We start from the raw sequence: 25327 nt of genomic DNA, 5'->3' as shown, positions 1-25327 counted from the left end.
TGGGTACAGTATGTCTCACAATACCAGGTTAAAGTTCAAAAGGTTTATATTGAATCACAAGCTTTCAGAGTACTGTTCCTTCATCAGAGAGTTTGTGATTCCAAATAACCCTATTGATTTTAACCTGGTGTTGTGAGTCTTCTTACTGTGCCCTCTATGTGAAGTTCAACGTGGAAAATGAATAACTGATGAGTTGAGCAGAAGTGATCAACAGATTTCTAGTATCTTTTGACCAAAGACTCTCTGGAGTTGCTGGTCAATATTAAGGACTCCCAGAGCCAATCTAATGGGAGCTGGTGGCCTAGTGGTATTATCGCTAGACTATTAATCCAGAAACTCAGCTGATGTTCTGGGGACCTGGGTTTGAATCTGGCCATGGAAGATGGTGGAATTTGAATTCACTTAAAAAAAAAACCCGGAATTGAGAATGTACCAATGACCATGAAACCATTGTCAATTGTCGGAAAAATCCATCTGGTTTACTAATGTTCTTTAAGGAAGGAAATCTGCCCTCCTTATCTGGTCTGACCTACATGTGACTTCAGAGCCAAGCACTGTGGTTGACTCTCAGCTGCCCTCAAGCAATTAGGGATGGGTAATAAATGCTGGTCAACCAGCGATGCCCATGTCCCATGAACGAATAAAAAAAAGACTGATCATGTCCCTACGTCTTCTGGGTCTATCCTGCTAGTGGAACAGACAATACCTGGGAATGGTAATAGAAGAGCCAGGGATTTTGGCTGGAAGATATGAATGAGATCATAAATATAGCAGGCGGTTGCTTGACTTTTTAGTTCTCTCAGCTTGAGCTCCAATCAAATTAGTGAGAAGCATGTTAAAAAGATCTTGAATAATAATTTAAAAAGCATTAATTGCTCTGGCAGATGCTGCCTTAGGCCTAATTTAACCATTTGTAACAGATTCATTCCAGGGTTATATTTTCTCTCACTCTGTTTCTCTTTTATTCTTGATCTTTATTTTCTTCCTGGCAATCATCATCTTATCCTCATTTGGTATGACCCTCTTATATAGAAATGTAGAAGATAGGAGGAAGGGCCAGCATTTGCCCCTATTCTGTCATTCATCATGATCATCCAACTCAATAGTCTAATCCTGCTTTCTCCCCACAACGTTTGATCCCATTCACCCCAAGTGCTATACCTAGCAGCCTCTTGAATACATTTGATGTTTTGGCATCAACTACTTCCTGTGGTAATGAATTCCACAGGCTCACCACTCTTTGGGTGAAGAAATATCTCATCATCCCTCTCAGTTCCAGCTAGCTGTCCCTAACTTCTTATTCTGACAAACTCAACAGAATGAGAGGAAGGGGCTTTAAGCAAATCCCAAGCTTGAAACACCCACTGATGGTGGGGACTTCATATTTTACAGCTTTGGTTTAAAAACTTTAAGGAATTGTTTGACACATACTTGACCATCAAGCCTTATGTTGTATAAAACAAAATACTGAGGATGCTGGAAACATGAAATAAAAACAGATAATGCTGGAGAAATTCAGCAGTCTGACAGGATCTGAGGGTTCTTGAAATATTGGGTAAAATCTTCCCAAAAATAACAATGGGCGGAATATTCCTCTCCCTCTGTGATGAGTTTCACAGTGGCAGGAGGCAGCGTGTCCCTCACTGATGGCGGGATCTTATGTCCCTTCCATTGTCAGTGGGATTTCCTATTGAACGCACCCCTCAATGCAGGAAATCCCTGGTGGGGTGTGCACCATCGGTGGAACCATAAGATTCAGCTGGTGTAAACGCCAGCAATATTTCAGCACAAGTGCCATTGCTGGTGCAAAAATCAGTGCAACGAGGTCTGAAGATTCATTGTTTGAGATATCGAAAAGCATTCAAATCAGATTCTTGCATTCAAATTAGATTCACCCTGACTGGGGTGTGCCCAGAAAGATCATAATCCTTGGGCAACTTGGCCCATCGAGTCTGCGCCACCATTCAATAATGCTGGGTTTTTTTCTCATCCCCATAACCTCTGATCCCCTTATCAATCAAGAACCTATCTATCTCTGCCTTAAAGACACTCAATGACCTGGCTTCCACAGTCTACTGCAGCAAAGAGTTCCACAGATTCACCACTCTGGCTGAAAAAATTCCTCCACAACACTGTTTTAAAGGCTCATCCCTTTAGCCTGAGGTTTGACCTCTGGTTCTAGCTTTCCCTACCAGTGGAAACATCCTCTCCACATCCACTCTATCCAGGCCACACAATACCCTGTAAGTTTCAACAAGGTTCCCCCCACCCCCCCCCCCCCCCCCCCCTCCCTCCCCATCCTTCTCAACTCCAATGAGTACAGACGCAGAGTCCTCAACCGTTCCTCATACGACAAGCTCTTCATTCCTGCGATCATTCTTGTGAACCTCCTCTGGACCCTTTCCAAGGCCAGCACATCCTTCCTTAGATACGGGGCCTAAAACTGCTCACAATACTCCAAATGGGGTCTGTCCAGAACCTTATACAGCCTCAGAAGTTCATCCCTGCTATTGTATTCCAACCCTCTCGACATGAAGGCGAACATTGCACTTGCCGTGCCAACTGCCTACTGAACCTGCACGTTAACCTTAACAGAATCTTGAACAATGACTCCCAAGTCCCCTTGTGTTTCCTATTTCCTAAACATTTCCCCATTTAGAAAAGGTCACGATCAGGAATCTCAGACAAATCCCATTTTTGACTTCCCACAAGATTTTGCAGCCGTGACAGAATTTGTGCCCACGGCTAACAGACCCGACAAAGTCAAAATTAACTCTGTTTCTGGCTCCACAGACCCGCTGAGTTTCTCCAGCATTTTCTGTTTTTATGTTGTACCCATTTGGTTTACAGAAAGCAAATTGTTATCATTTTAACATGAGTGTAACATTTAAATTGTGTTTAATGACATTTCCCTGTATGGCATTCAGTACATGATTTGTAAATACTTAATATAAATACTTAACTAGGCTTTGACATGTCAATGAACTACATGACATGTTTCTTCTCCTTTTTCTTTCTTCCTTTAAAGTGATGAAAGGTGATTCCATGCTCATGCTGACTGTCTATTCCTTGAGCCAAGTCACCATCCTTCAGGTGTGAAAGTGGACACTGATAGTCTGCTTAGTATTCACGGTCAGCTGTAGCTCACTAACTTGCAAAAACCAGGAGCCAAACCTAATACTGTCCTGCTATGTGTAACAGTGAACTACACGTTACACAAAAACAGAATACTGGAGATGTTCTGTTCTGATAAAAGGTTGTCAACCTGAAACGTTAACTGTTTTGCCCCCTCCACGGATGCCACTGAGCATTGTACGTTGAGGCATTTTCAAATGTTTCTGTGAGGGAGAAACAAGTTCTTCAAAGAACTAATGGCAATTCAGGGCAATGTACTTCTATCATTGTCGAGGTGGCTGTCTGCGCGGTAAACCTCTTGTATTTTCTTCCTGGATACTGCAACATTGTCAAATGGCTTATATTGGATTTTTAATTTGAATTCTCCAAACATGCATGGTGAAAATTCTCTTTAAAGAGCGTAAAAAGGTTCTTCAAATTCTTCTGAGGAGAAGGATCAGCACAGAAAGTCTCCCATTGCCTGTCAATACAATAACATTGCTATTATCCACATGCAAGGTGGTTCCAGTTAATAATAATGCCAGTGATCTAACAGTTCTCCATTTTCAACCAATCTGAAAACGCCTAGGTGCTCTTGTGGTGATGTGGGCATTCAGGCCTTGCACGTGACCCAGGGGGCAACATATCTGATGAGCAGTGCCACAATGGTGATATGGTGGCTCAGAACCGTGGGAGGCTCCACAGCAAACAAGGGCAGGACACAGGGAACTAGCAGAGTGTTTGATCATTTTTGGTAGTTGTGAGAGTGTGGAACTGCTGAGGAACAAGTGTCACATTCAGGACCTGAGGCAGGAGACACATCTCAGTCATATAACATACCCGATAAAAACTCCAGTCAGTGGAGAATTCTGTTCGGTAGATTGCAGGATAATGCAAAGTTTACTGTGATTCACTTAATTGGATTCTCAACCTGTGTAACACAGCCCGTGGGAGCTAAGCATTCTTCCCAGCTCTGTGATTTCCTTCAACCTGGTGAGATATCTGTGCTCCTGCCATCCAGGCCATTGAGGCATCCCAATTTTAATCCCTCCACAATTGGTGGCTATGATTCCATGCTAATGGCCATTTTCTATCCCTTGACCTGAGTCAACATGGCCAGGCCCCCAGCTCTGGAATTCACTGCCAAATGCTCTCTGCCTCTCTACCCCTCCTTCACCCTTTAAGACACTTCTTAAAACCCTCTTCTTTGACCGAGCTTTTTGCCATTGACACCAATAATTCCTAATGCGGCCTCAAAAATTGATCCTGTGAAGCGCCTTGGGATATTACACTACACTGAAGGGTTTTTTATATTTACATAGAGTCATTGGCCAGAATCCTCCCATCCCACTCACCACTGGAATTTCGGCGAGCGTGTTGCGGACAGGGTGAAACCCCATTGACAGGTGGGAATTTCTGGCTTTTTGACCAGCGTGGCCAGAGAATCGTGCCCATACAGGTGCAGAAAAGCTCCATCGAGTCTGCACCGACAATAACTATCATTAAAGAGGCACTAATCCAATTTTCCTGCACTTGTCCTATATCCTTGAATGTTACATTTTAAATGCTCATCCAAATATTCTTTTAAGGTTGTAAGGTTTCTGGCATCCACTATCTTCCCATTCCAGATTCCCACCACCCTCAGTGAACTTTGTTTTAGGGTAAGGGGCAAGAGATTCAATGCCCCCTCATGATTGACCCCTCAACCAAGCTGATTCACCCTGTCCATACCCCTCAACCTTATACACTTCAATCAGGTGCCCATCCAGAAACAAATGGCACAAATAGGACCTGTTCCCTGGCACTGAGATTCCTCATCACAAACAAATCTCCCAATATTGTTCATTTCGGAAGCTCGGGCCCAGTGGGATTTGTGCCAAAAACACAACAGTGACCGCAGAGCATGCGGTGAACTTCCTTTCCCAAAATTCTCCACCGCAGGGACTTTTCCCAATGCGTTTTCCGAGTCTATTGCAGACTGATCAATGGAGATTGTAGTGGAGATTGCTCAACAAGTCAAAGAACAAAGAAAATTCCAGCACAGGAACAGGCCCTTTGGCCCTCCAGGCCTGCACCGACCATGCCACCTGACTTAACTAAAATCCCCTACCATTCCGGGAACCGTATCCCTCCATTCCCATCCTATTCATGTATTTGTCAAGATGCGCCTTAAAAGTCATTATCGTACCTGCTTCCACTTCCTCCCCCGGCAGCAAGTTCCTGGCATCCACCACCCTCAGTAAAAAAAAAAGCTTGCCTCATTTAAACTTTGCCCCTCCCACCTTAAATCTGTGCCCCCTAATAATTGAGTCTTCCCCCCAGCGGAAAAAGTTTATGACTATCCACTCTGTCCATGCCACTCAATCTTAAGGATTTCCATCAGGTCACCCCCTCAACATACATCGTTCCAGTGAGAACAAACCAAGTTTCTCCAACCTGAGTGACTGAGAGACTATTTCCTCGGGTGGATGTAGTGATGCAGAGACTGTTTCCTCAGGTGGATGTAATTGTTACTAGGGGACATAACTGTAAGGTTCATGGTGAGAGATATAGGAGGGATGCCCAAAGTAGATTCTTCACAGAGTGGTTGGGGTGTGGAATGGATCCTGTGATAGTAGAGTTGGACACTTTAGGAACTTTCAAGCAGTTATTAGATAGGCACATGAAGCACACCAGAATTATAGGGCGAGAGATAGCTTGATCTTGGGTTTGGACATAGCTCGGCACAACACTGGAGGGCAGCAGGGCCTATACTGCGCTGTGCTGTACTGTTCTATGTTCTATGTTCTTAACCTCTCTTCATAACTAATGCCTTCCATACCAGGCAACATTCTGGTAAATCTTTTCTGTACTCTCTCCAAAGCCTCCACATCCTTTTGGGGGCATTCTGGTAAGATAGACTATTTAAGCAAACTATTTCCACTCAAAAGAACACAGGAAATAGAAGGAGAAATAGGCCCATCAAGCTTGTTTCACCATTCAGTACCATCATGGCTAAGCTTGAGCTTCAACTCCAATTTCCCGCCTGCCCGTTCCCCCTATCCCTTAATTTTCCGTGAGGTCAAAATTCCATCCATCCCTAAAATATATTTGACCGTGCCAAAGATTCACAACTCTTTGTGATTTCTCCTCATCTCAGTCCAAAATGATCAGCTCCTTACTCTCAGACTGACACTCAAGCTCTTACCGACTTCTTGAAAGAGAGAAAAAAAAAAGACCTCCATTTGTATAGCACCTTTCATGATCTTAGGTCACACAAAAGCACTTTGTGAATAACGAATTCATAGAATCCCTACATGCAGACCACACAACAACGGATGAATAAACACCGCTCGACAATCACCAGGCAAGAGTATTCGCTTCCTGTTGGCGAACACTTCAGCAGTCACGAGCATTCAGTCTCTGATCTTCGGGTAAGCGTTCTCCAAGGCGGCCTTCGTGACAACAACAGCACAGAGTCGCTGAGCAGAGACTGATGGCCAAGTTCCACACACGAGGACAGCTTCAACCAGGATTTTGGGTTTATGTCACACTATCTGTAACCCCCACGACTTGTCTGGGCTTACAAAATCTCACTAACTGTCTTGTCTGGAGACAATACACATCTCTTTAACCTGTGCTTAACTCTCTGTCTACTCACACTACCTGTAAAGACTCACATTCCAACCATTATTTTGTAAATTGAGTTTGTGTCTTTATATGCCCCGTTTGTGAACTGAAATCCCACTTACCTGACGAAGGAAGAAGCAGCGTTCTGAAAGCTAGTGGCTTTTGCTACCAAATAAACCTGTTGGACTTTAACCTGGTGTTGAGAGACTTCCTACTGGTGTTCTACAGAATAACCACGGGTTATTTTACATCCACCCAAAAGAGGAGATGGAGGGGTGTGGGGGGCTCTTCTGAAAGACTTGGGGGGCTGGAGCTGTGTATCCTAAATTCCCCAGTGCCAACATCACTCAGTTTTGACGAGCACCGACCCTAACGGGAAGCGGGTTGTGTAGAATCTCCAGTGTTGTACATTTACAGCGCGGTGACACGAACAGCTGCTCGAGATAGATGGGCTGCCTTTCATTATGTTACCGGCCATTCTTAGTTCTATTTCATCGCTGCTTAGGCAGACACATGATTTCAAAACCCAGCTCCATCTGTGAACGCTCAGGCAATGCAATCAAGCTATTATTTACAGCCCTCACCACAGAAATCACAAAAGAGAGATATTGCAACCTCTTTTTGGAAGCAAAAAAATTGCTTCGATATACACAGCAATTTTATTGGAAGAGTAAATATTAGTTTTCCCCTCGGAATCCGCGTTCACTTTTCAATCAACGGTTTACAAAGCTTTTGGCTAACAGAAATGAAAGAGACTCATTCTGGGACTTACCAAGTTTGTGTCAATCATTATCAATATCCAATATTTCATTCAAATCATCAAGGTCACCTTCGACTGATCTTGCTCTATCTTCTTCCATCAACTCATCTGTGTTCCTCATTGCTGTGGCCCCAAACTCACTGAAACAAGAGTCCATTGTGTTTTAGTGTAAATTGCCATCAGCAGAAAAGCAGACATTCAAAAACCCATTGATTCACAATGGCCCAGATTTTGTTGTTGAGAATAATAAATGGCAAGGTTGTCGACTGTTTGTCATCATTACCCAGCCAATCAGACATCAACTGTTGGAGTCTGCGCATGCACATTTAAACTCGGACATCCAAAAATTGCTGTCAGGCGCCCTGCTCCTCCACTGGCTGGGCCGCAACAGTCTTCACCAATAGCCTGGGCACTGAAATCGATAACCCGGGTAAATTGTGGTATTTATCCACTTATTACCTAAACACAGCAAAAACAGGTTGTGGCTGGTGCAACCATGAGTAGCTCTTTTTAAAAAAAAAACACAGTAAGTGATGATTACTACCAAACAACCTCTCCGGCCTTGAAAATTTATTTTAACAAGTGTAGGGTCTCATTTCTTCAAAATGTAACGAGCGTTGGGGATTTTAAAAATCTTGCTGGACGGGACTGGTCTGGCCACACTCACCCCAAAACTGGAAAATCCCACCAGAGGTCAGTTGAGGGGATTGAGCTATGAGGAGAGGCTGAATAAACTAGGCTTGTACTCGTTAGAGTTTAGAAGAATGAGGGGAGATCTCATTGAGACGTATAAGATGATGAATGGGATGGATAGGATAGAGGTGGAGAGACTCTTCCCGCTCAAAAAAGACAGTAGGACTAGGGGGCACAGCCTCAAGATAAAGGGGAGGCGGTTTAGAACGGAGTTGAGGAGGAACTTCTTCACTCAAAGGGTGGTGAATCTCTGGAATTCTCTGCCCGTTGAAGTGGTGGAGGCTGCCTCGCTAAATATTTTTAAGAAGCGGGTTGATGGGTTCTTGATAAGAGAGGGGATTAAGGGTTATGGGGAGAGGGCGGGAAAGTGGAACTGAGCCACAACAGATCAGCCATGATCTTATTGAATGGCGGGGCAGGCTCGAAGGGCTAGATGGCCTACTCCTGCTCCTATTTCTTATGTTCTTATGTTCTTATCTTTGCACGGTCCACACCTCACCCGCTATGTTTCCCGTGGAGGGCAGGATGGGAAATTTCTGCCCTCTGTCTCTTATCTCTCTTTCCAATCTTTATTATGCTTTTTGTTCATAATTCAAATCTAATTGATGATTCCTGATTTAGATTTGGTCTTATTAATGATTCTTTGATCTAATTGATTGAAGATCCTTCCTGCCTCACGTCCTGTTCACAGGTACCCTATAAAGCGTGCTGCATTGGGTCAGATACCCTACACAAACATATCACCACTCAAAAGCCCACAAAAAACTTGGGCAATTATCAACAAAGTTAATGGCAAGCACTCTTCCTTCTCCTCTGACTGCAAACTCTTGGCTGTTACTCTCAGTCATATATCATCTCAAAGAGCTGAATTTCAGGAGGTGAGGTAAGTGACACTAAAACAACACTTGATTGAGTGCGGCACCAAGCAAAACTAAAGTCAATGGGAATTAAGAGGAAATCTCTCCACTGGTTGGAGTCACACCTAGCATAAAGGGAGAAGGTTTGGTTGCTACAGGTCATTTATCTCAGCCCCCGGACATTCCTCCAGCCGTCCCTCAGTGCCTAGGCTCAACCATCTTGAGCTAATTCAATGACCTTCTCTCCATCATAAGATCAGACTTAAGGATGTTCGCTAAATATTGCGCAATGCCCAATCTATCATGTAAACCAGCCTCCCATCCATTGACTCTGTCTACACTTCCCACTACTTCAGCAAAGCAGCCAGTATAATCAAGGACCCCACGCACCCCGTACATTCTCTCTTCCACCTTCTTCTGTTGGGAAAAGGATACAAAAGTCTGAGGTCACGTATCAATCGACTCAAGAGCAGATTCTGGCCTGCTGCCATCAGACTTTTGCATGAAGTTGATCTTTCTCGACACCCTAGCTTTGACTGTAACACTACATCCTGCACTCTCATTTCCTTCTCTATAAACAGTATACTTTGTATAGTGTGCAAGAAACAATACTTTTCACTGTATGCTAATAGATGTGACAATAATAAATCAAATCAAAAATCATTCGCAATTCCTCAGACACTGAAGCAGTTTGTGTCCAAAGGCAGCAAGACAACATTCAGGCTTGGCTTGATAAATGGTACGTAACACCTGCACCACACAAATGCCAAGCAATGGCCACCTCTAATGAAAAAGAATCGAACCATCTTGATGTTGAATTGAATTCCTCAATTCTTGGGTCACCATTGACCAGATACATAGTCACAGGATACACAGCTGCAACAGCCACACACACAAAAAACTGATGTCCATGGAATCTAATCATGGACTTGAAAATCAAATGCACCAGTTGGCAAAGTAGCAGAGGAAAGGAAAGTTCTAAATGTCAGTATACCTGTGGGGTGATGGCGTCCCATCCTTTTCCAACCGATCCTCCTTTGTGTGATTCCCCCGTTTCGGAGTTTCTCTCTGTACCGTGGACATTAACCGAGGCGTCAGAGAACTGGTTGAGGTCTTCATGCTCTGCTCCTCATTCCCTCCTGTCTCACTCACACCATCCTCTATGATAAGGAGTAATATAGAATTCTCAATATGAGGCCCTTCGTTTTAGCTTTACGATAATAAATAGGCTAGGGTAAAGTAATTATAAAGTGTCTTATATATGGTGGGAATTCACAATGTGTTCGGAACAAAATATGCAAAGGCATTGTAAACAGCAAAGGCATTATAAACTGTATAACCACAAATTAACCAAGTATTATAAGCTTAAACTGTATTTTCAATATGTATGCATTGTTCACCTTGGCCAACTTTGTTCTGAATGCAGAATGATGGGGAACAGTGGTAGACAGACCAAATTGTTTCAATAAGATGGTGCATAAAAAGGCAGCTTCTCTTACCTGTTTTTGGATATACAAAAGTTTAATAGGCTGGCATTTAAGGGAGTAAATTCATTCATGGGTAGCGAGGCTGGAGCAGTCTCTCGAGCTGATAAAGGCCCTCGTTCCAACAAGAGTGACTCCTTTCACCAATTAAAACTCACAGGTGCTAACTATGGCCTTGGACACTGATAACGATGTCAGTTAGGTTTCCTAGGTAACAGGGGAGGGCCTACATGGGCCTACAAGCTAATAATCTCCTATTCCTGTTGTCAGGTGGAACATTATTGGCTAAGGTAATAATGTGTGATGTTGTGATTGGACCCTCCAGTCCGATTGACAAGACTGGGTGGGACATTGAAATGTGCAGAGTAATATAACAATTTTATCTTGCAACATTAGCACAGAGAGGATAGTCAACCCTCATTGATGTTGTCTCTCTCCTGATGCATTCATTGGCAAATAAATTACTTTTCATTCTTTAACTATATATTGTCTTTGGTTCAGTGAGATCAACAAATATCGGGCACCCCAGGGGGACACCTCAGAAAATTCCTCTTACACTGTGCAACCAGGAAGAGGTGGTAAAAATCCAGCCTCACCAGTGGACATATTTTAAATCCTACCACTGTTAAAAGGACAATTCAGTAAGAAGTCTCACAACACCAGGTTAAAGTCCAATAGGTTTATTTGGTAGTAAACGTCACTAGCTTTCGGAGTGCTGCTCCTTCGTCAGGTGAGTGGGGAGTTCTGATCACAAACAGGGCAATATAAAGGCATACACGGTTTACAGAATACTGATTAGAATGTGAGTCTTTACAGCTAATCAAGTCTCCATCTCCAAAAAAGGATAATTCCCCAGTGTTACTGAGAGCAACTTAAGGGGAGGTGGTGACGTAGTCATGGTAATGTCACTGGGCTAGTAATCAAGTGGGCAAAGCTAATGCTGTGAGGATGTGGGTTCAAATCCCACCATAGCATCTGATGGGATTTAAATTCAATTCATAGAATCCCCACAGTGCAGAAGGAGGCCATTTGGCCCATCGAGCCTGCAATGACCACAATCCCAGCCAGACCCTATTCCCGTAACATCACTTATTTACCCTAGCTAATCCCCCTGACACTAGGGTCAATTTAGCGTGGCCAATTACTTAACCAACACATCTTTGGATTGTGGGAGGAAACTGGAGAAAACCCATGCAGACACGGTGAGTATGTGCAGACTCGGCAAAGACAGTGACCCAAGGCCAGAAGTGAACCCGGGTCCTTGGCACTGTGAGGCAGCAGTGCTAACCACTGTGCCACCGAGCCACCCCAAAGAAATGTGGAATATAAAGCTCGCCTCCACCATAAACCTGTGCCCATAAACTTGTAATTGACTCTTGCATCCTGAGAAAAAGCTTCTGACAATCCATTCTCCGTCCATGCCCTCATAATCTTGTAGGCTTCAAGGAAACCGAGCACCTGGAGGAAACCCACGCAGACACAGGGAGAATGTACAAACTCCACCCTAACAGTGACCCAAGTCGGGAATTGAACCCGGGTCCCTGGTGCTGTGAACAAAAGGTTATGACTTTGGTGGTTGTCTCCATGAGTAGGGAACTCCAGGATGCAGCATATCATTGATCATAAAGGAGGAGAGTAAGAATCTAGAATCCCTACAATACAGAAGGAGACCACTCAGCCCATCGAGTCTGCTCCGCCATTCAATCATGGCTGATATTTTTCTCATCCCCATTCTCCTGCTTTTTCTCCATAACCCCCAATCCCCTTAATCAACCTATCTATCTCTGTCTTAAAGACACTCAATGACCCGGCCTCCACAGCCTTCTGCAGCAAACAGTCCCACAGATTCACCATTCTCCGACTGAAGAAATTCCTCCTCATCCCTGTTTTAAATGATTGTCCCTTTAGCCTGAGGTTGTGCCCTCTGGTTCTATTTTTTCCTACTTGGAGAGGAAACATCCTCTCCAAATTCACTCTATCCAGGCTTCGTAATATCCTGTAAGTTTCAACAAGATCCCCCCTCATCTTCTAAACTCCAACAAGGCCAGATCCCTGGTGCTGTCAGGCAGCAGTGCTAACCACTGTGCTACTGTGCCGTGGGGTTAAGAAAGACTACATAGCATCTTTTGCAACCTCAAAATATCCTAAAGCACTTTACAGTCAATAAATTACTCTGATAATGTAGGCCATTTGGCAGCCAATTTGCATATGGAAGGTTCCTACAAACAGCAACGTAACCACGAACAAAGAGATGTTGCTATTGAGGTGTAAGTATTGGTCAGGTCAGAGGGGAAAACTCCCCTGTTCTTCTTCAAAATCTTCCCTCCGCAGGAGAGAGCAGACAAGGCCTGGGTTTAATGTCTTGGTTCTCCCAGTGCTGGACTGGATGGCAGTCGAGATGATGCACTCAAGTCTCCAGAATGGGATTTGAACCCACCAACTTGTGATTCATGTCAGAACGATATCCTGAGCTACAGTAAGTCAAGGACTAATGGTTAAGCTGATTGGAGGAGGAAGGGGGGATAAGGAATATTATTATGGGTGCAATCTTACCAGCCATTCACACCACACTGCAGCGAGGTCGGCCAAATCTCCACTCACTGCGACGGGATGGGAAAATCCCACTGGTGTGAACAGTGATAAGATTCCGATGGATGTTCTGCAGTCTCAGGAAAGAATAAGTTAGGACAACATGAGCATTTTAACAGTTAAGGTAGGAAGGGAGAACGGAGAACATTTATTTAGGTGCATACCGATTTGCATTTTCCTTTTCAAAGACGTTGCCTTGGGACTTTGTTGTACTGGAGTCGGGGCACTTCTGTCACTGCTCCCCATGGAGTCCGTGTCATCATCTCTGCAATCCAACAAGGACCTTCGGTACGCAATCAGCGGAAGCCACTCCTCTCCATTCTCTGCTGCCATTTGGTCCGTCACAAACCTCTCCAGGTAATTGTACCTGAGCAGAAAGTGAGACTCAACTAAATGTTGGAATCCATTGAAGAGATGTGTCAGGAGAAAGCACCCATTTCCACTTCACAACACTTGCATCTGAGATCCCTACTTATCCCCTCCGTACATAGAACCATAGAAAAGTTACAGCACAGATGGAGGCCATTCGGCCCATCGTGTCCATGTCTGCCTGAGGACACAAGGTGAGCTTTCTAACCCCTCCTTCCCACCCATAGTCCTGTATCTTACAGCACTTAAGGTGCAGATCCAGGGACTTATTAAAAGAGTTTAGGGTCTCTGCCTCAACCATCAACTCGGGCAGCAAATTCTAGATATCTATCATCCTCTCCATAAAAAAAGTTCTTCCTCATGTCCCTTCTACACCAACATAATAAGAACATAAGAACATAAGAAATAGGAGCAGGAGTAGGCCATCTAGCCCTTCGAGCCTGCCCCGCCATTCAATAAGATCATGGCTGATCTGAAGTGGCTCAGTTCCACTTTCCCGCCCTCTCCCCATAACCCTTAATTCCCTTGCCTACCAAAAACCTATCTACCCGTGACTTAAATATATTTAGTGAGGTAGCCTCCACCACTTCAACGGGCAAAGAATCCCATAGATTCACCACCCTTTCAGTGAAGAAGTTCCTCCTCAACTCCATTCTAAACTGCCCCTCCCCTTATCTTGAGGCTGTGCCCTCTAGTCCTGCTGTTCTTTCTGAGCAGGAAGAGCCTCCCTACCTCTAACCTATCCATCCCTTTCATCATCTTATATGTCTCAATGAGATCTCCCCTCGTTCTTCTAAACTCTACTGCCACTTATCTTGAATCTATGTCCCCTGGTTCTAGAATTCTCCACCAAGAGAAACAATGTTATCCTGCCCTCTCTCTCTTCCCCTCTTAATTTTGTACACTGCTATTAGGTCACCCCTCAGCTTTCTTTGTCCCAGGGAAAATAACCCCAACCCATCCAATTTCTCCTGGAGGCTACACTTTTCTAACCCTGGCAACGTTCTTGTAAACCTCCTCTGCACTCTCTCCAGAACTGGAACAGACAAAGCTGGAGATTCAGGTACATAAACCTTTGAAGGTGGCATAACATGGTTGGCAAAGCAATTGGGATCTTGGGCTTCATAAAGAGGGTTACTGAGTGAAATAGGGAAAGGTATCTTGTACCTTTACAAAACTCTGGTCAGGTCACAATTAGAATATTGTGTCCGGTTCCTCTAAATCCCTCCCCTATCCTGGAGCCGGGGGTGGAGGGAGAGGCCTCAGCCTCAACCACAAGTAATCCTGTGGAGAGGTCCCTGCTGAGGCCACCAGCCATCCATCCTTAGGGCCACCTCTCTAATTAGCTGCCTGGCGCAAGATCGCAATGGCACTGAGTGATCAGGAGACACTATCGGAGACCACTCTTGGTCCTGGTGACAGCAAAATTCCAGAGGTGGCAAGGTTCCAAGGATCAAAGAGCACAGGAGGCCTGTCAGCTATTGTGTGTAGGCTGGATCTTTGCAAGAATCCCCCTGGTATTTCTCCATCAGTCTCACTGTTTCTCATTCAGGGATTGAATCATAGAATCAAGGAATCCCTACAGTGCTAGAGAAGGCCCATTGAGCCTGAACCGATAACAAACCCACCCAGGTCCTATCCCTGTAACCCCACTTATTTACACTATAATCTCTTTCACACTCAGGGGCAATTTAGCATGGCCAACCAATCTAATTCACACATCTTTGGAGTGTTGGAGGAAACTGGAGCACCCAGAGGAAACCCACACAGAAACAAGGACAATGTGTAGATTCCACCCAAAGCCGGAATTGAACCCTGGTCCCAGGCGCTGTGAGGCAGCAGAGCTAACCACTGTCAACCCTCTTTATATTAAAGACAAATCCTTTGGCTCTATTTGTAAAGCCAACAATCCCATCAGCCTTTACAGCAGTGATGTGACCTTAGCTTATGTACTTTCACTTACAGGACTGTTGGCTCTAAGTAGGTGTCTGAGCAAGCAAACAGGGGTATAGAAGTAAGCAGAGAGCGTTCTGCCCAAATAAACAATAAAACAGCATAAAAAGGACGACAGCAGTCAAGTAGTTAGCAAAGTCAGCAGAGTGCTTCAGTCAGAGTGCAAGTTTGAGGGATTAGTGAGGCTGAAGGCCCAGGTTATGTTGGGTATACTCTACATACTAATGGGATAACCATCTTAAAAGAGAGAGATAGGAGGCATTCCATTTGTCACTTACACGGTTCTTTTGTCTGTCTTCAGCAGCTTGGGGGAAAACTCACTCAAGATGTCCAGAAAAGCCAGGTTGAGGGGAGGCTGATTTCGACCCTTGGTGCCGTCGTCTTTGAAGGCAAATTCAATGCCGTTCCTGTCGAGAGAGATGATGTGAAATCAGTCCGACAAAGCAAGTGAGGAGCGGGGGGGGGGTGGGTGCAGAATAAAGAAATCTTAACACAGGATAACATTGAGGGTTAGGGAAGAGAGTTATACTTATGCAGCATGGCCATCGCCTCTCTGGTTTTCAGCTGGTCCAAGCCAAACGTCAGCGAGAAACGGCGGGCCAAATCCTTGATGCTGGTGAAGGGTTGGGACCATCTGTCCAAACTGGAAGCCTGCCCTTGCAATAGCTCATTGAATAGCTGCAATAACAAGCCAATGAATAATTAAATGCCAAAGTCTTCAGTCTAAGTTGACAAGGGCTGAGAAACTCAGAGGGGATTTGCTTCCCCACATTGCTGCAACACAAATGATGTCTAAAAAAAAAATCAGTAGTTAAAAACTCAAATACTAATAACTGTGGATAAAGGCTTAACAACTGAGATGTGCCAATACAGGCAATGATGTGCCACTGACAAAGTGTTAGAACATAGGAATTAGCAGCAGGAGTCAGCAATTCAGCCCTTTGAGTCCGCTCCGCCATTTAACACAATCATGGCTGATCTTATTCTTGTCTCAGCTCTACTTTCCTGCCTACTCCCCAAAGCCCTTTATCTAAACACTTTTCATCTGAAACGTATCTATCTCTTTGTTGAATCTGTTGAGTGATTTTGTCTCCACTGCACGCTGGGGCAGTGAGTTCCACTGATTCACGACCCTCTGAGAGAAGTAATTAGACCTGACAGAGAGGTCGGGATTATACCGAGGACCCACCAGCCTGTTGGAGCCTCTCGGTTGCTGTAAAGGAGACGCAAGTTTGACTTCTTCATAAAATACCCTTATTTCTTTGATCCAACTCCACACACAATTCACCACCGACCACCCAGTGCCACCTTTATATATCAGTGACTTCCAAAGAACAAAGAACAAAACAGCACAGGAAACAGGCCCTTCGGCCCTCCAAGCTTGCGCCGCTCATTGGTCCAACTAGACCATTCGTTTGTACCCCTCCATTCCCAGTCTGCTCATGTGACCATCCAGATAAGTCTTAAACAATCCCAGCGTGTCTGCCTCCACCACCCTACTTGGCAGTGCATTCCAGGTCCCCAGCACCCTCTGTGTAAACTACGTCCCTCTGATATCTGAGTTATATCGCGCCCCTCTCACCTTGAGCCTGTGACCCCTCGTGATCGTCACCTCCGACCTGGGAAAAACCTTCCCACTGTTCACCCTATCTATGCCCTTCATAATTTTATACACCTCTATTAGGTTTCCCCTCATTCTCCATCTTGGGAGAACAACCCCAGTTTACCCAATCTCTCCTCATAGCTAAGACCCTCCATACCAGGCAACATCCTGGTAAACCTTTTCTGTGCTCTCTCCAAAGCCTCCACATCCTTCTGGTAATGTGGCGACCAGAACTGGATGCAGTACTCCAAATTATTCCACTGAATAATTCACATCAAATTACGGTTTAATTGGAAGGTGTGTTAATCCATTCCATACACTGCCTATTCTGTAACCGGTTTAGATGTGTAAGTGTTAAGCAGATACCAAAGTGTGGCCACAACTGTCTGGCTGTTCACGCCAGCAGGATCACCTGGTCCATTGACAACGGCAGAACCCAAAGATCCCACTGCCGGTGAACTGGGTGCTGCCGCTCAGTATGAGAAACACGCCGTGGGGAGACTAGAGAATTCCACTCTATCCCCTCCCCGCCCCCGCCCCCTAACCCCCAACCCACCCCCTCCCACGCCCCCTCCCCCACCTCCATGTCTACAGTCGGCCCAAGAACCAAGGGAGACTTCAGAGTAACAGCTCAAAAAGACTAAATCAGCAACTTTAGGAACTGCTGTCTAACGTCAATAACACTGAGTAAGCAGCACACATTTACACATTACCACAAAGCAGAGAAATAGGTGTAACTTAACCACGACTCAACTAAGGATCATCCAAAATATATCAGAGGATGAGGTTTAAATAACTTCTTTCAAGTAATTTATAAAGTGCTCAGAATGGTCACGAATAAAAATAGAATGCAGGCGCTGTAACCCTGAGACAGAGAGAGAAAGGAGTGGCAATCCAAATTTATCAGCTAGAATTTCACCACTCCGGCTGCCCACGGGAATCGGGGCGGACAATAGAAAGGCCTGTTGACCTCGGGTGGGATTTTACAGTTTCGGGATGAGCGAGGCTGAAAACTCCCACCCATTGGAGCTGCTTCACTCTGCGGACTGCAATGCCTTGGGTAGGTGCTCACCATCACATTCTCAAGGACATCACGGGGTGGGGAATAAACAGGGCAGCGCGGTGGCACAGTGGTTAGCATTGTTGCCTCACAGCATCAGGGGCCTGGGTTCAAATCTGCATTTGGATCACTGTGTGGAGTTTGCACATTCTCCCCGTGTCTGCGTGGGTTTCCTTCCACAGTCCAAAGATGTGCAGGTTAGGTTGATTGGCCATGCTAAATTGCCCCTTTGTGTCAGGGGAATTAGCAGGGTAAATATATGGGGTCATGGGAACAGGGCCTAGGTGGGATTGTGATTGGTGCAGGCTCGATGGGCTGAATGGCCTCCTTCTGCATTGTGGGGATTCTATAATTGTATGAAACATCGAACCTTGCCAGTGAGGATCACACCCCAAGAATCACTTCAATAAAATCAGTGATGTTTTTCTCATCCTTGGCATTGACTATAACCCGGGGCAAATTCATGTTAGCCCTGGTACAGGCTTTGTACCAAAGGGCAGAAGGAGGCCATTCGGCCCATTATATGCTCTTTAAAAGTAAGTCACCAATTAATCCCACTCCAGGGGTGCTGCAATGTCTTCCTTTACAGGCCGATAACCCAGTTCCCTTTTGATAATTACCACTAAACCTGCATCCTCCAGCCTTCCGGACAGAACGATCTAGATTATAACAACCCACCAGCCCTTCAGTCACTTGTGGACTTTATTCGTGCCGATGATCAATAAGGTTCAAGTGGTATGGTGAGCAGAGCTGGCGGGGATATTGAGATTGGGGTTGTATTTTTAGGTAGGGAATGGTCACATTACTGCACGGTCCCCCGAGGCTGGAGCTCCCTCCGTTCTACAGATTCATTCACAAGGGATCCTCACCTGCTTCAAGCTCTGAATCAGGGTCTTTGCACACTGGATTTTATCAATCTGTCTCGTCCTGCTGAGAGTTTCTTTAATGATGTCTCCGTAGTCAATGTAATACTGGTGAGAAAGAGGTGCATACTGTGTGAGTGACAGTGTCATACACGGGTATAAGACTCATTTTTTTGTTACACCGCTGGTGACATCAAATGAAAATTCCCCCCGTCATAATAATTCAGCCTGGACTAATAAGGTGAAAGTTTCATTCCTGGGAGGCCTGAGGTGCAATGATTCTGGACAGCATCAGTCTGTTCCTGAGTGGCGACTGGTCTGACTGTGCACAGCTCCTCCTCACTCAGTACAAATTGGCACTAAATTGCTTATCACATATTCCAGAGAAGGCAGCAGTAGTTGTGCAGTAGAGAATGCTCTTGTAAACTTAGCCTTGAGGTATATAACTGGGCAAGGAGCACCATAAGGTACAGTAGCAGAATTAGGCCATTCGGCCCAGTGAGTCTGCTCTGCCATTCAATGGCTGATAAGTTTCTCACCCCATCTTCACACCTTTTCCCCATAATCCTTGATCCCCTTACCAATCAAGAACCTGTCTATCTCTGCTTTAAGACACTCAATGACCTGGACTCTGCAGCCTTCTGTGACAATGAATTCACCAGCCCTTTGGCTGAAGAAGTTCCTCCTCATCTCAGTAATAAAGGGTCGTTCCTTTACTCTTAGGCTGTGCCTTCGGAAGAGGGAGCTTTGCGCAGAATCAAACTGTGCTACATCATTGGTTTCAAATGGAACCATTTAATATCTTCCTTCTCTCAAATGGGCTGAAATGATAAGGGTGGCACGGTGGTTAGCACTGCTGCCTCACAGCCTCAGGGACCCAGGTTCGATTCCTGGTTTGAGTCACTGCCTGTATGGAATCTGCACCTTCTCCCCATGTCTACCTGGGTTTCCTCCGGATGCTCCGGTTTCCTCCCCCAGTCTGAAAGACGTGCTGGTTAGGGTGCATTGGCCATGCTAAATTCTCCCTCAGTGTCCCCAAACAGGTGCCAGAGTGTGGCAACTAGGGCATTTTCACTTCATTGCAGTGTTAACGTAAGCCAACCCGTGACTAATAAATAAATTTTACTTTATGCTTCAGTCCCACAGAGCTTTGGTCAGACCCCATTTGGAGGACTGTGTTCAGTTTTGGGCACCGTACCTGAGAAAGGAGACACAGGCCATGAAGAGGGTGCAGCACTGATTCTCCGCTCGGCCCAATCTCTCCTCAGACGACAGCCCTGCCGCCCCAGGAATCAGTCTGGTGAATCTCCGCTGCACTCCCTCCGTGACCAGAATGAACAGTGTTAGGTGAGCATCTCATCAGGAATCCTTACCTTGATGTACTGTTTGAAGATATCAGCAGCAATGTGCATCTCCACCACACTGAAGACTATTAGCTTACAGAAGGCAGCAAGAAGGTTTCTCCTTTTGTGTAACTTGCCCACTTTGCGCTCTTCATCTGTAATAAAGTGAGGGCGGTGAGATTGAGAAGTCCAATCAATGCCATTAAGTTTATTGTCCAATGGGTGATACTAGAGTCAACACAAGTCTCAAAGATATCTTTCAATCCAATATTGCTTTTCTCTCCTTCTGCCTCTATTTTATCAATAACACAGGGCGGCATGGTAGCACAGTGGTTAGCACTGCTGCTTCACAGCTCCAGGGACCTGGGTTCGATTCCCGGCTCGGGTCACTGTCTGTGTCGAGTTTGCACATTCTCCTCGTGTCTGCTTGGGTTTCCTCAGGGTACTCCGGTTTCCTCCCACAGTCCAAAGATGTGTGGGTTAGGTTGATTGGCCATGCTAAAATTGACCCTTAGTGTCCTGGGATGGGTAGGTTAGAGGGATTAGCGGGTAAAATATGTAGGGATATGGGGTAGGGGGATTGTGTTCAGTGCAGACTCGATGGGCCGAAGGGCCTCTTTTTGCACTGTAGGGTTCTATGATTCTATGAACACTCTGAACATGGCTCGAGAAATACCTGTCCACTCCTCTTCTTTCCGACATTATTCCTAGGCAGGATTTTCCAGCCACGCTCCGGAACCAGAAATTCCTGCCCGAGATCAATGGCCTGCTCCCTCGCCCTGTGTTTAAATCAAGGACCAGAATTTTCCGATCTCACCTGCGGTTGGAATTCTCCAGTCCCGCTGCCGTGAATGAAGACTTGGCTGAGCGCCAAATTCTCCATTCTCACTGGAAGCAGTGGCGGGGGTGAACGAGGTCAGAGAATTCCAACCCAAGATTCATCACAGAATTAGCTCATGCGAACATTCGTGACATTTGTGCCTGGAACTTGCTACTGGGGGAGGTAGTGGAAGCAGGAAGCAGGTAAAAGTGATTGTTAAGGGTGGGAATAGAGGGATATGGTCCCCAGGAGGGTAAGGGGTTTTAGTTCAGACAGGCAGCATGGTCGGTGCAGGCTTGGACGGCCAAAGAGCTCTGCGACTGATTCCTGAACTTCCTAACCCATGGACCACAATCAGTAAGGATAGGCGACAATACCTCCTCCATGATCATCCTCAACACTGGTGCCCCTCAAGGCTGTGTTCTCAGCCCCCTATTAGACTCCTTACACACCTATGGCTGTGGCCAAATTCCCCTCCAGTTTGATTTTCAAGTTTGCTGACGACACTGTAGTGGATCGGATCTCAAACAATGATGAGATAGAGAACAGACCCTTGTCAGGCCTCATTTAGAGTATTGTGCGCAGTTCTGGTCGCCTCACTATAGGAAAGATGTAGAAGCTATTGAAAGGGTACAGAGGAGATTTACAAGGATGTTGCCTGGACTGGGAGACATGCCTTATGAAGTTAGGTTGAGGGAGCTGGGACTCTTTTCCCTGGAGAGACGAAGGTTGAGAGGCAACCTGATAGAAGTTTACAAAAAGTTGAGAGGAATAGATAGGGTGGACTCTCAGAGGCTATTTCCCCGGGTTGAAATGGTCGCTACGAGAGGACACAGATTTAAGGTGCGGGGAGGGAGGTTCAGAAGTGATGTTAGGGGTAAGTTTTTCACTCAGAGGGTGGTGAGTGAATGGAATCAGCTGCCGTCAGTGGTGGTGGAGGCGAACTCGCTGGGGTCTTTTAAAAGACTTCTGGATGAGTATATGGGGTTTAATGAGATTGAGGGTTATAGATAGGTCTGTAGGTTGGTAGGTGATGATGTGATCGGCGCAACTTGTGGGCCGAAGGGCCTGTTTGTGCTGTAGTGTTCTATGTTCTATGTTCTATATGTTCTAACAGGAACGAGATTGAGAATCTGGTGAACTGGTGCAGCAACAATAATCTCTCTCTCAATGTCAACAAAATGAAGGAGATTGTTATCGACTTCAGGAAGCGTAAAGGAGAACTTTACCCCTGCCCCCGTCTACATCAACGGGGACGAAGTAGTAAGAGTTGAGGGCTTCAAGTTTTTAGGTGTCCAGATCACCAACAACCTGTCCGGTTCACAATGCGAACACTACAGTTAAGAAAGCCCACCAATGCCTCTACTTTCTTAGAAGACGAAGGAAATTTGGCATGTCAGCTATGACTCTCACCAACATTTACAGATGCACCATAGAAAGCATTCTTTCTGGTTGTATCACAGCTTGGTATGGGCTCCTGCTCTGCCCAAGACTGCAAGAAACTACAAAAGGTTGTGCATGTAGCCCAATCCATCACGAAACCAGCCTCCCATCCATTGGCTCTGTCTACACTTTCGACTGCCTTGGAAAAGCAGCCAGCACAATTAAGGACCCCATGCACCCCGGACATTCTCTCTTCCGCCTTCTTCCATCGGGAAAAAGATACAAAAGTCTGAGGTCACGTACCAACCGACTCGAGAACAGCTTCTTCCCTGCTGCCATCAGACTTTTGAATGGATCTACCTCACATTAAGTTGATTTTTCTCTACACCCTAGCTATGACCGTAACACTACATTCTGTACTCTGTCATTTCCTTCTTTATGAATGGTATGGATTGTCTGTATAGCGCGCAAGAAAACAATACTTTTCACTGTATGTTAATACATGTGACAACAATAAAACAAATAAAAAATCCTGTGCTGTAATTTTCTTTGTTCTTCGTTCTTTATTTCCTGGAATCCACAACCCAGAAACAGGCCATTCGGCCCAACTGGTCCATGCTGGTCTTTGTGCTCCACACGAGCCTCCTCCTGTCTTATTTCATCCATCCCTATCAGCACATCCTTCCATTCTTTTCTCCCTCGTGTACCTAACCTAGTTTCTCCAACTACCTATTTGCCTCAACCAGACATTTCCCACCTCCTGGTCAGTGTCTGGGTAAAGTAGATCCTTTTGAATTCTTAATTGGATGTACGACTGACAATCATTACTTACAGCCTCTGGTTTTCGATCTGCATCCTTCAATCTACAGGATTTTAAAACCGTGTTTTCTGCAGCATCTTCCGCTTTGATACACACAAAAGAATTTTGTCTCTTTAATAATTTCCTCCTTTCTCAATTTGTCTGAGCTGTGTTTTATTAAAGTTTCGGTGAGCAGTTCTCTATTAATAGTCTAGATTAAGTGAAGCGAAGCCTCTGCAAAGAAAGATTCCATTAGGATATCTAATCCACAAGTTACTCACAAAATAAAATCAACAGCAAAAGAGGGAGCCTCATATCACTTTCCGATTCTCCCAGCACAACATAGTACGTTTTATTACGTTATTGGCTTCTATCTGTTTTACACACATTCTGAACCCAAAAACAAAATGAGGCAAAAGGATTCTGCCAATCGCAGCCATGTCTGTTTTACAGGTTCCCATCTCGAATATTGTGGATGTAAATTATTATTACTTTTCATGTCCGATTATCGAAATGAATCATAGACTCCCTACAGCACAGAAGGAGGCCGTTCGACCCATCGAGGCTGTACCAACAGCAATCCCACCCACGCCCTATCCCCGTAATACCATGTACCTTAGTCCCCTGACACTGAGAGACAATTTATCAATCCACCTAACCCCCGCACGTCTTTCAGACTGTGGAAGGAAACCGGAGCACCCATTCAGACATGGGAACACAGACAGTGACCCGAGGCTGGGATTGAACCTGGGTCCCTGGCACTGTGAGGCAGCAGTGCTAACCACTGTGCCACCGCGTGTAATTTTGCAAAGCAAATGGCAGAATTTATTGAATCAGGCTGATTCATTTCATTTTGTGCTGATGTTTTAAAAACACATTATTTGTAAGTTAACAACCTAACACAGCCTTGCAGCTGTAGCCCACGGCAATCACTACCAGCACGGTGGCACAATGGTTAGCACTGCTGCCTCACAGCGCCAGGGACCTGGGTTCGATTCCCAGCTCGGGTCACTGTCTGTGTGGAGTTTGCTCGTTCTCCCCGTGCCTGCATAGGTTTCCTCCGGGTGCTCCAGTTTCCTCCTATGTTCTGAAAGATGTGCTGGTTAGGTGCATTGACCCGAACAGGCACTGGACTGTGACAACTAGGGGAATTAATCAATAAGCTTTACTTTTAACTTCACTTATACTTCACCAGTGTATACACATAAAGATCACTTGCATCTTTAATGAAAAGGAATTTCAACTTTATGCAGCATAAAAATACAAAATCCAGCAAAAAATACTCAAGACACAACCCGTGGAAGATGTGAATTTAAGGATCTCTCCTACCTCCTCATCCCCACAATTTCATTTCTTCCCCCGTCCCCAGTAAATGCTAACTACATACTGGAACTATGGAGTTGGTCTATTTGATCCATCATCCATCTGCGAATTCCAGCCAATAATGTATCTTTAAATTATAGTCTCTCTTCCAAAGTAGAAAACATGCTGGCCATTTTACACACAAGATCACACAAACAACATTAAGATCATTTACTGTAGCGGATCGAGGGATACAACTTATTATAGAATCCCTACAGTCCATTCAGCCCATCGAGTCTGCCCTGACTGTCCAACAGAGCATCTTATCTATGCCCAACCGCCTGCCCCATTCCTTTAACCCCATATATTCACCCCGCTAACCTATACATCTTGGGACACTAAGAAGCAATTTAGCACGGCCAATCCACCTAATTCATACATCTTTGGAGTGTTGAAGGAAGTGGAGCACCCAGAGGAAACCCACACAGAAACAGGGAGAATGTGTAGATTCTACACATTCACTCAAGGCCGGAATTGAACCTGGGTCCCTGACGCTGTGAGGCAGCACTGCCAACCACTGTGCCATTGTGCCGCCCTATAGAACCACAGAGTACAGGGGACCACTGAGATCTACAATAGGTTTCCCCAAAGCTGCTACAAATCTCTTCCCAGGTCATGAGGCTGCACCTCCAACACACTTTAACATAGAATCGTGGAATGTTGTAT

At 45.3% G+C, this 25327-nt stretch overlaps 1 protein-coding gene across 1 annotated transcript in view; it reads right to left on the bottom strand.

Moving 5' to 3' along the window:
• Positions 1 to 2309: 2309 nt before the first annotated feature.
• The window catches only part of LOC145349195 (cohesin subunit SA-2), a 119194-nt gene continuing 96176 nt past the window's right edge, over positions 2310 to 25327 (bottom strand). The window contains exons 26-33 of the mRNA XM_080197643.1: positions 20328 to 20452; positions 18961 to 19062; positions 15958 to 16106; positions 15707 to 15835; positions 13271 to 13473; positions 10028 to 10193; positions 7496 to 7623; positions 2310 to 3595 (exon numbers count right to left, since the gene is read on the bottom strand). Coding sequence (XP_080053769.1) covers positions 7506 to 7623; positions 10028 to 10193; positions 13271 to 13473; positions 15707 to 15835; positions 15958 to 16106; positions 18961 to 19062; positions 20328 to 20452 — 992 coding nt within the window. The 3' untranslated portion in view covers positions 2310 to 3595; positions 7496 to 7505. The remainder of the gene's footprint in view (positions 3596 to 7495; positions 7624 to 10027; positions 10194 to 13270; positions 13474 to 15706; positions 15836 to 15957; positions 16107 to 18960; positions 19063 to 20327; positions 20453 to 25327) is intronic.

This window comes from Carcharhinus amblyrhynchos, chromosome 10, assembly GCF_965287045.1.
Source record: "Carcharhinus amblyrhynchos chromosome 10, sCarAmb.v2.hapA, whole genome shotgun sequence".
In the NCBI taxonomy this organism is placed as follows: domain Eukaryota; kingdom Metazoa; phylum Chordata; class Chondrichthyes; order Carcharhiniformes; family Carcharhinidae; genus Carcharhinus; species Carcharhinus amblyrhynchos.
The sequence above is the reverse complement of the archived record's forward strand: the minus strand, read 5'-3'. Positions and strand labels throughout refer to the sequence as shown.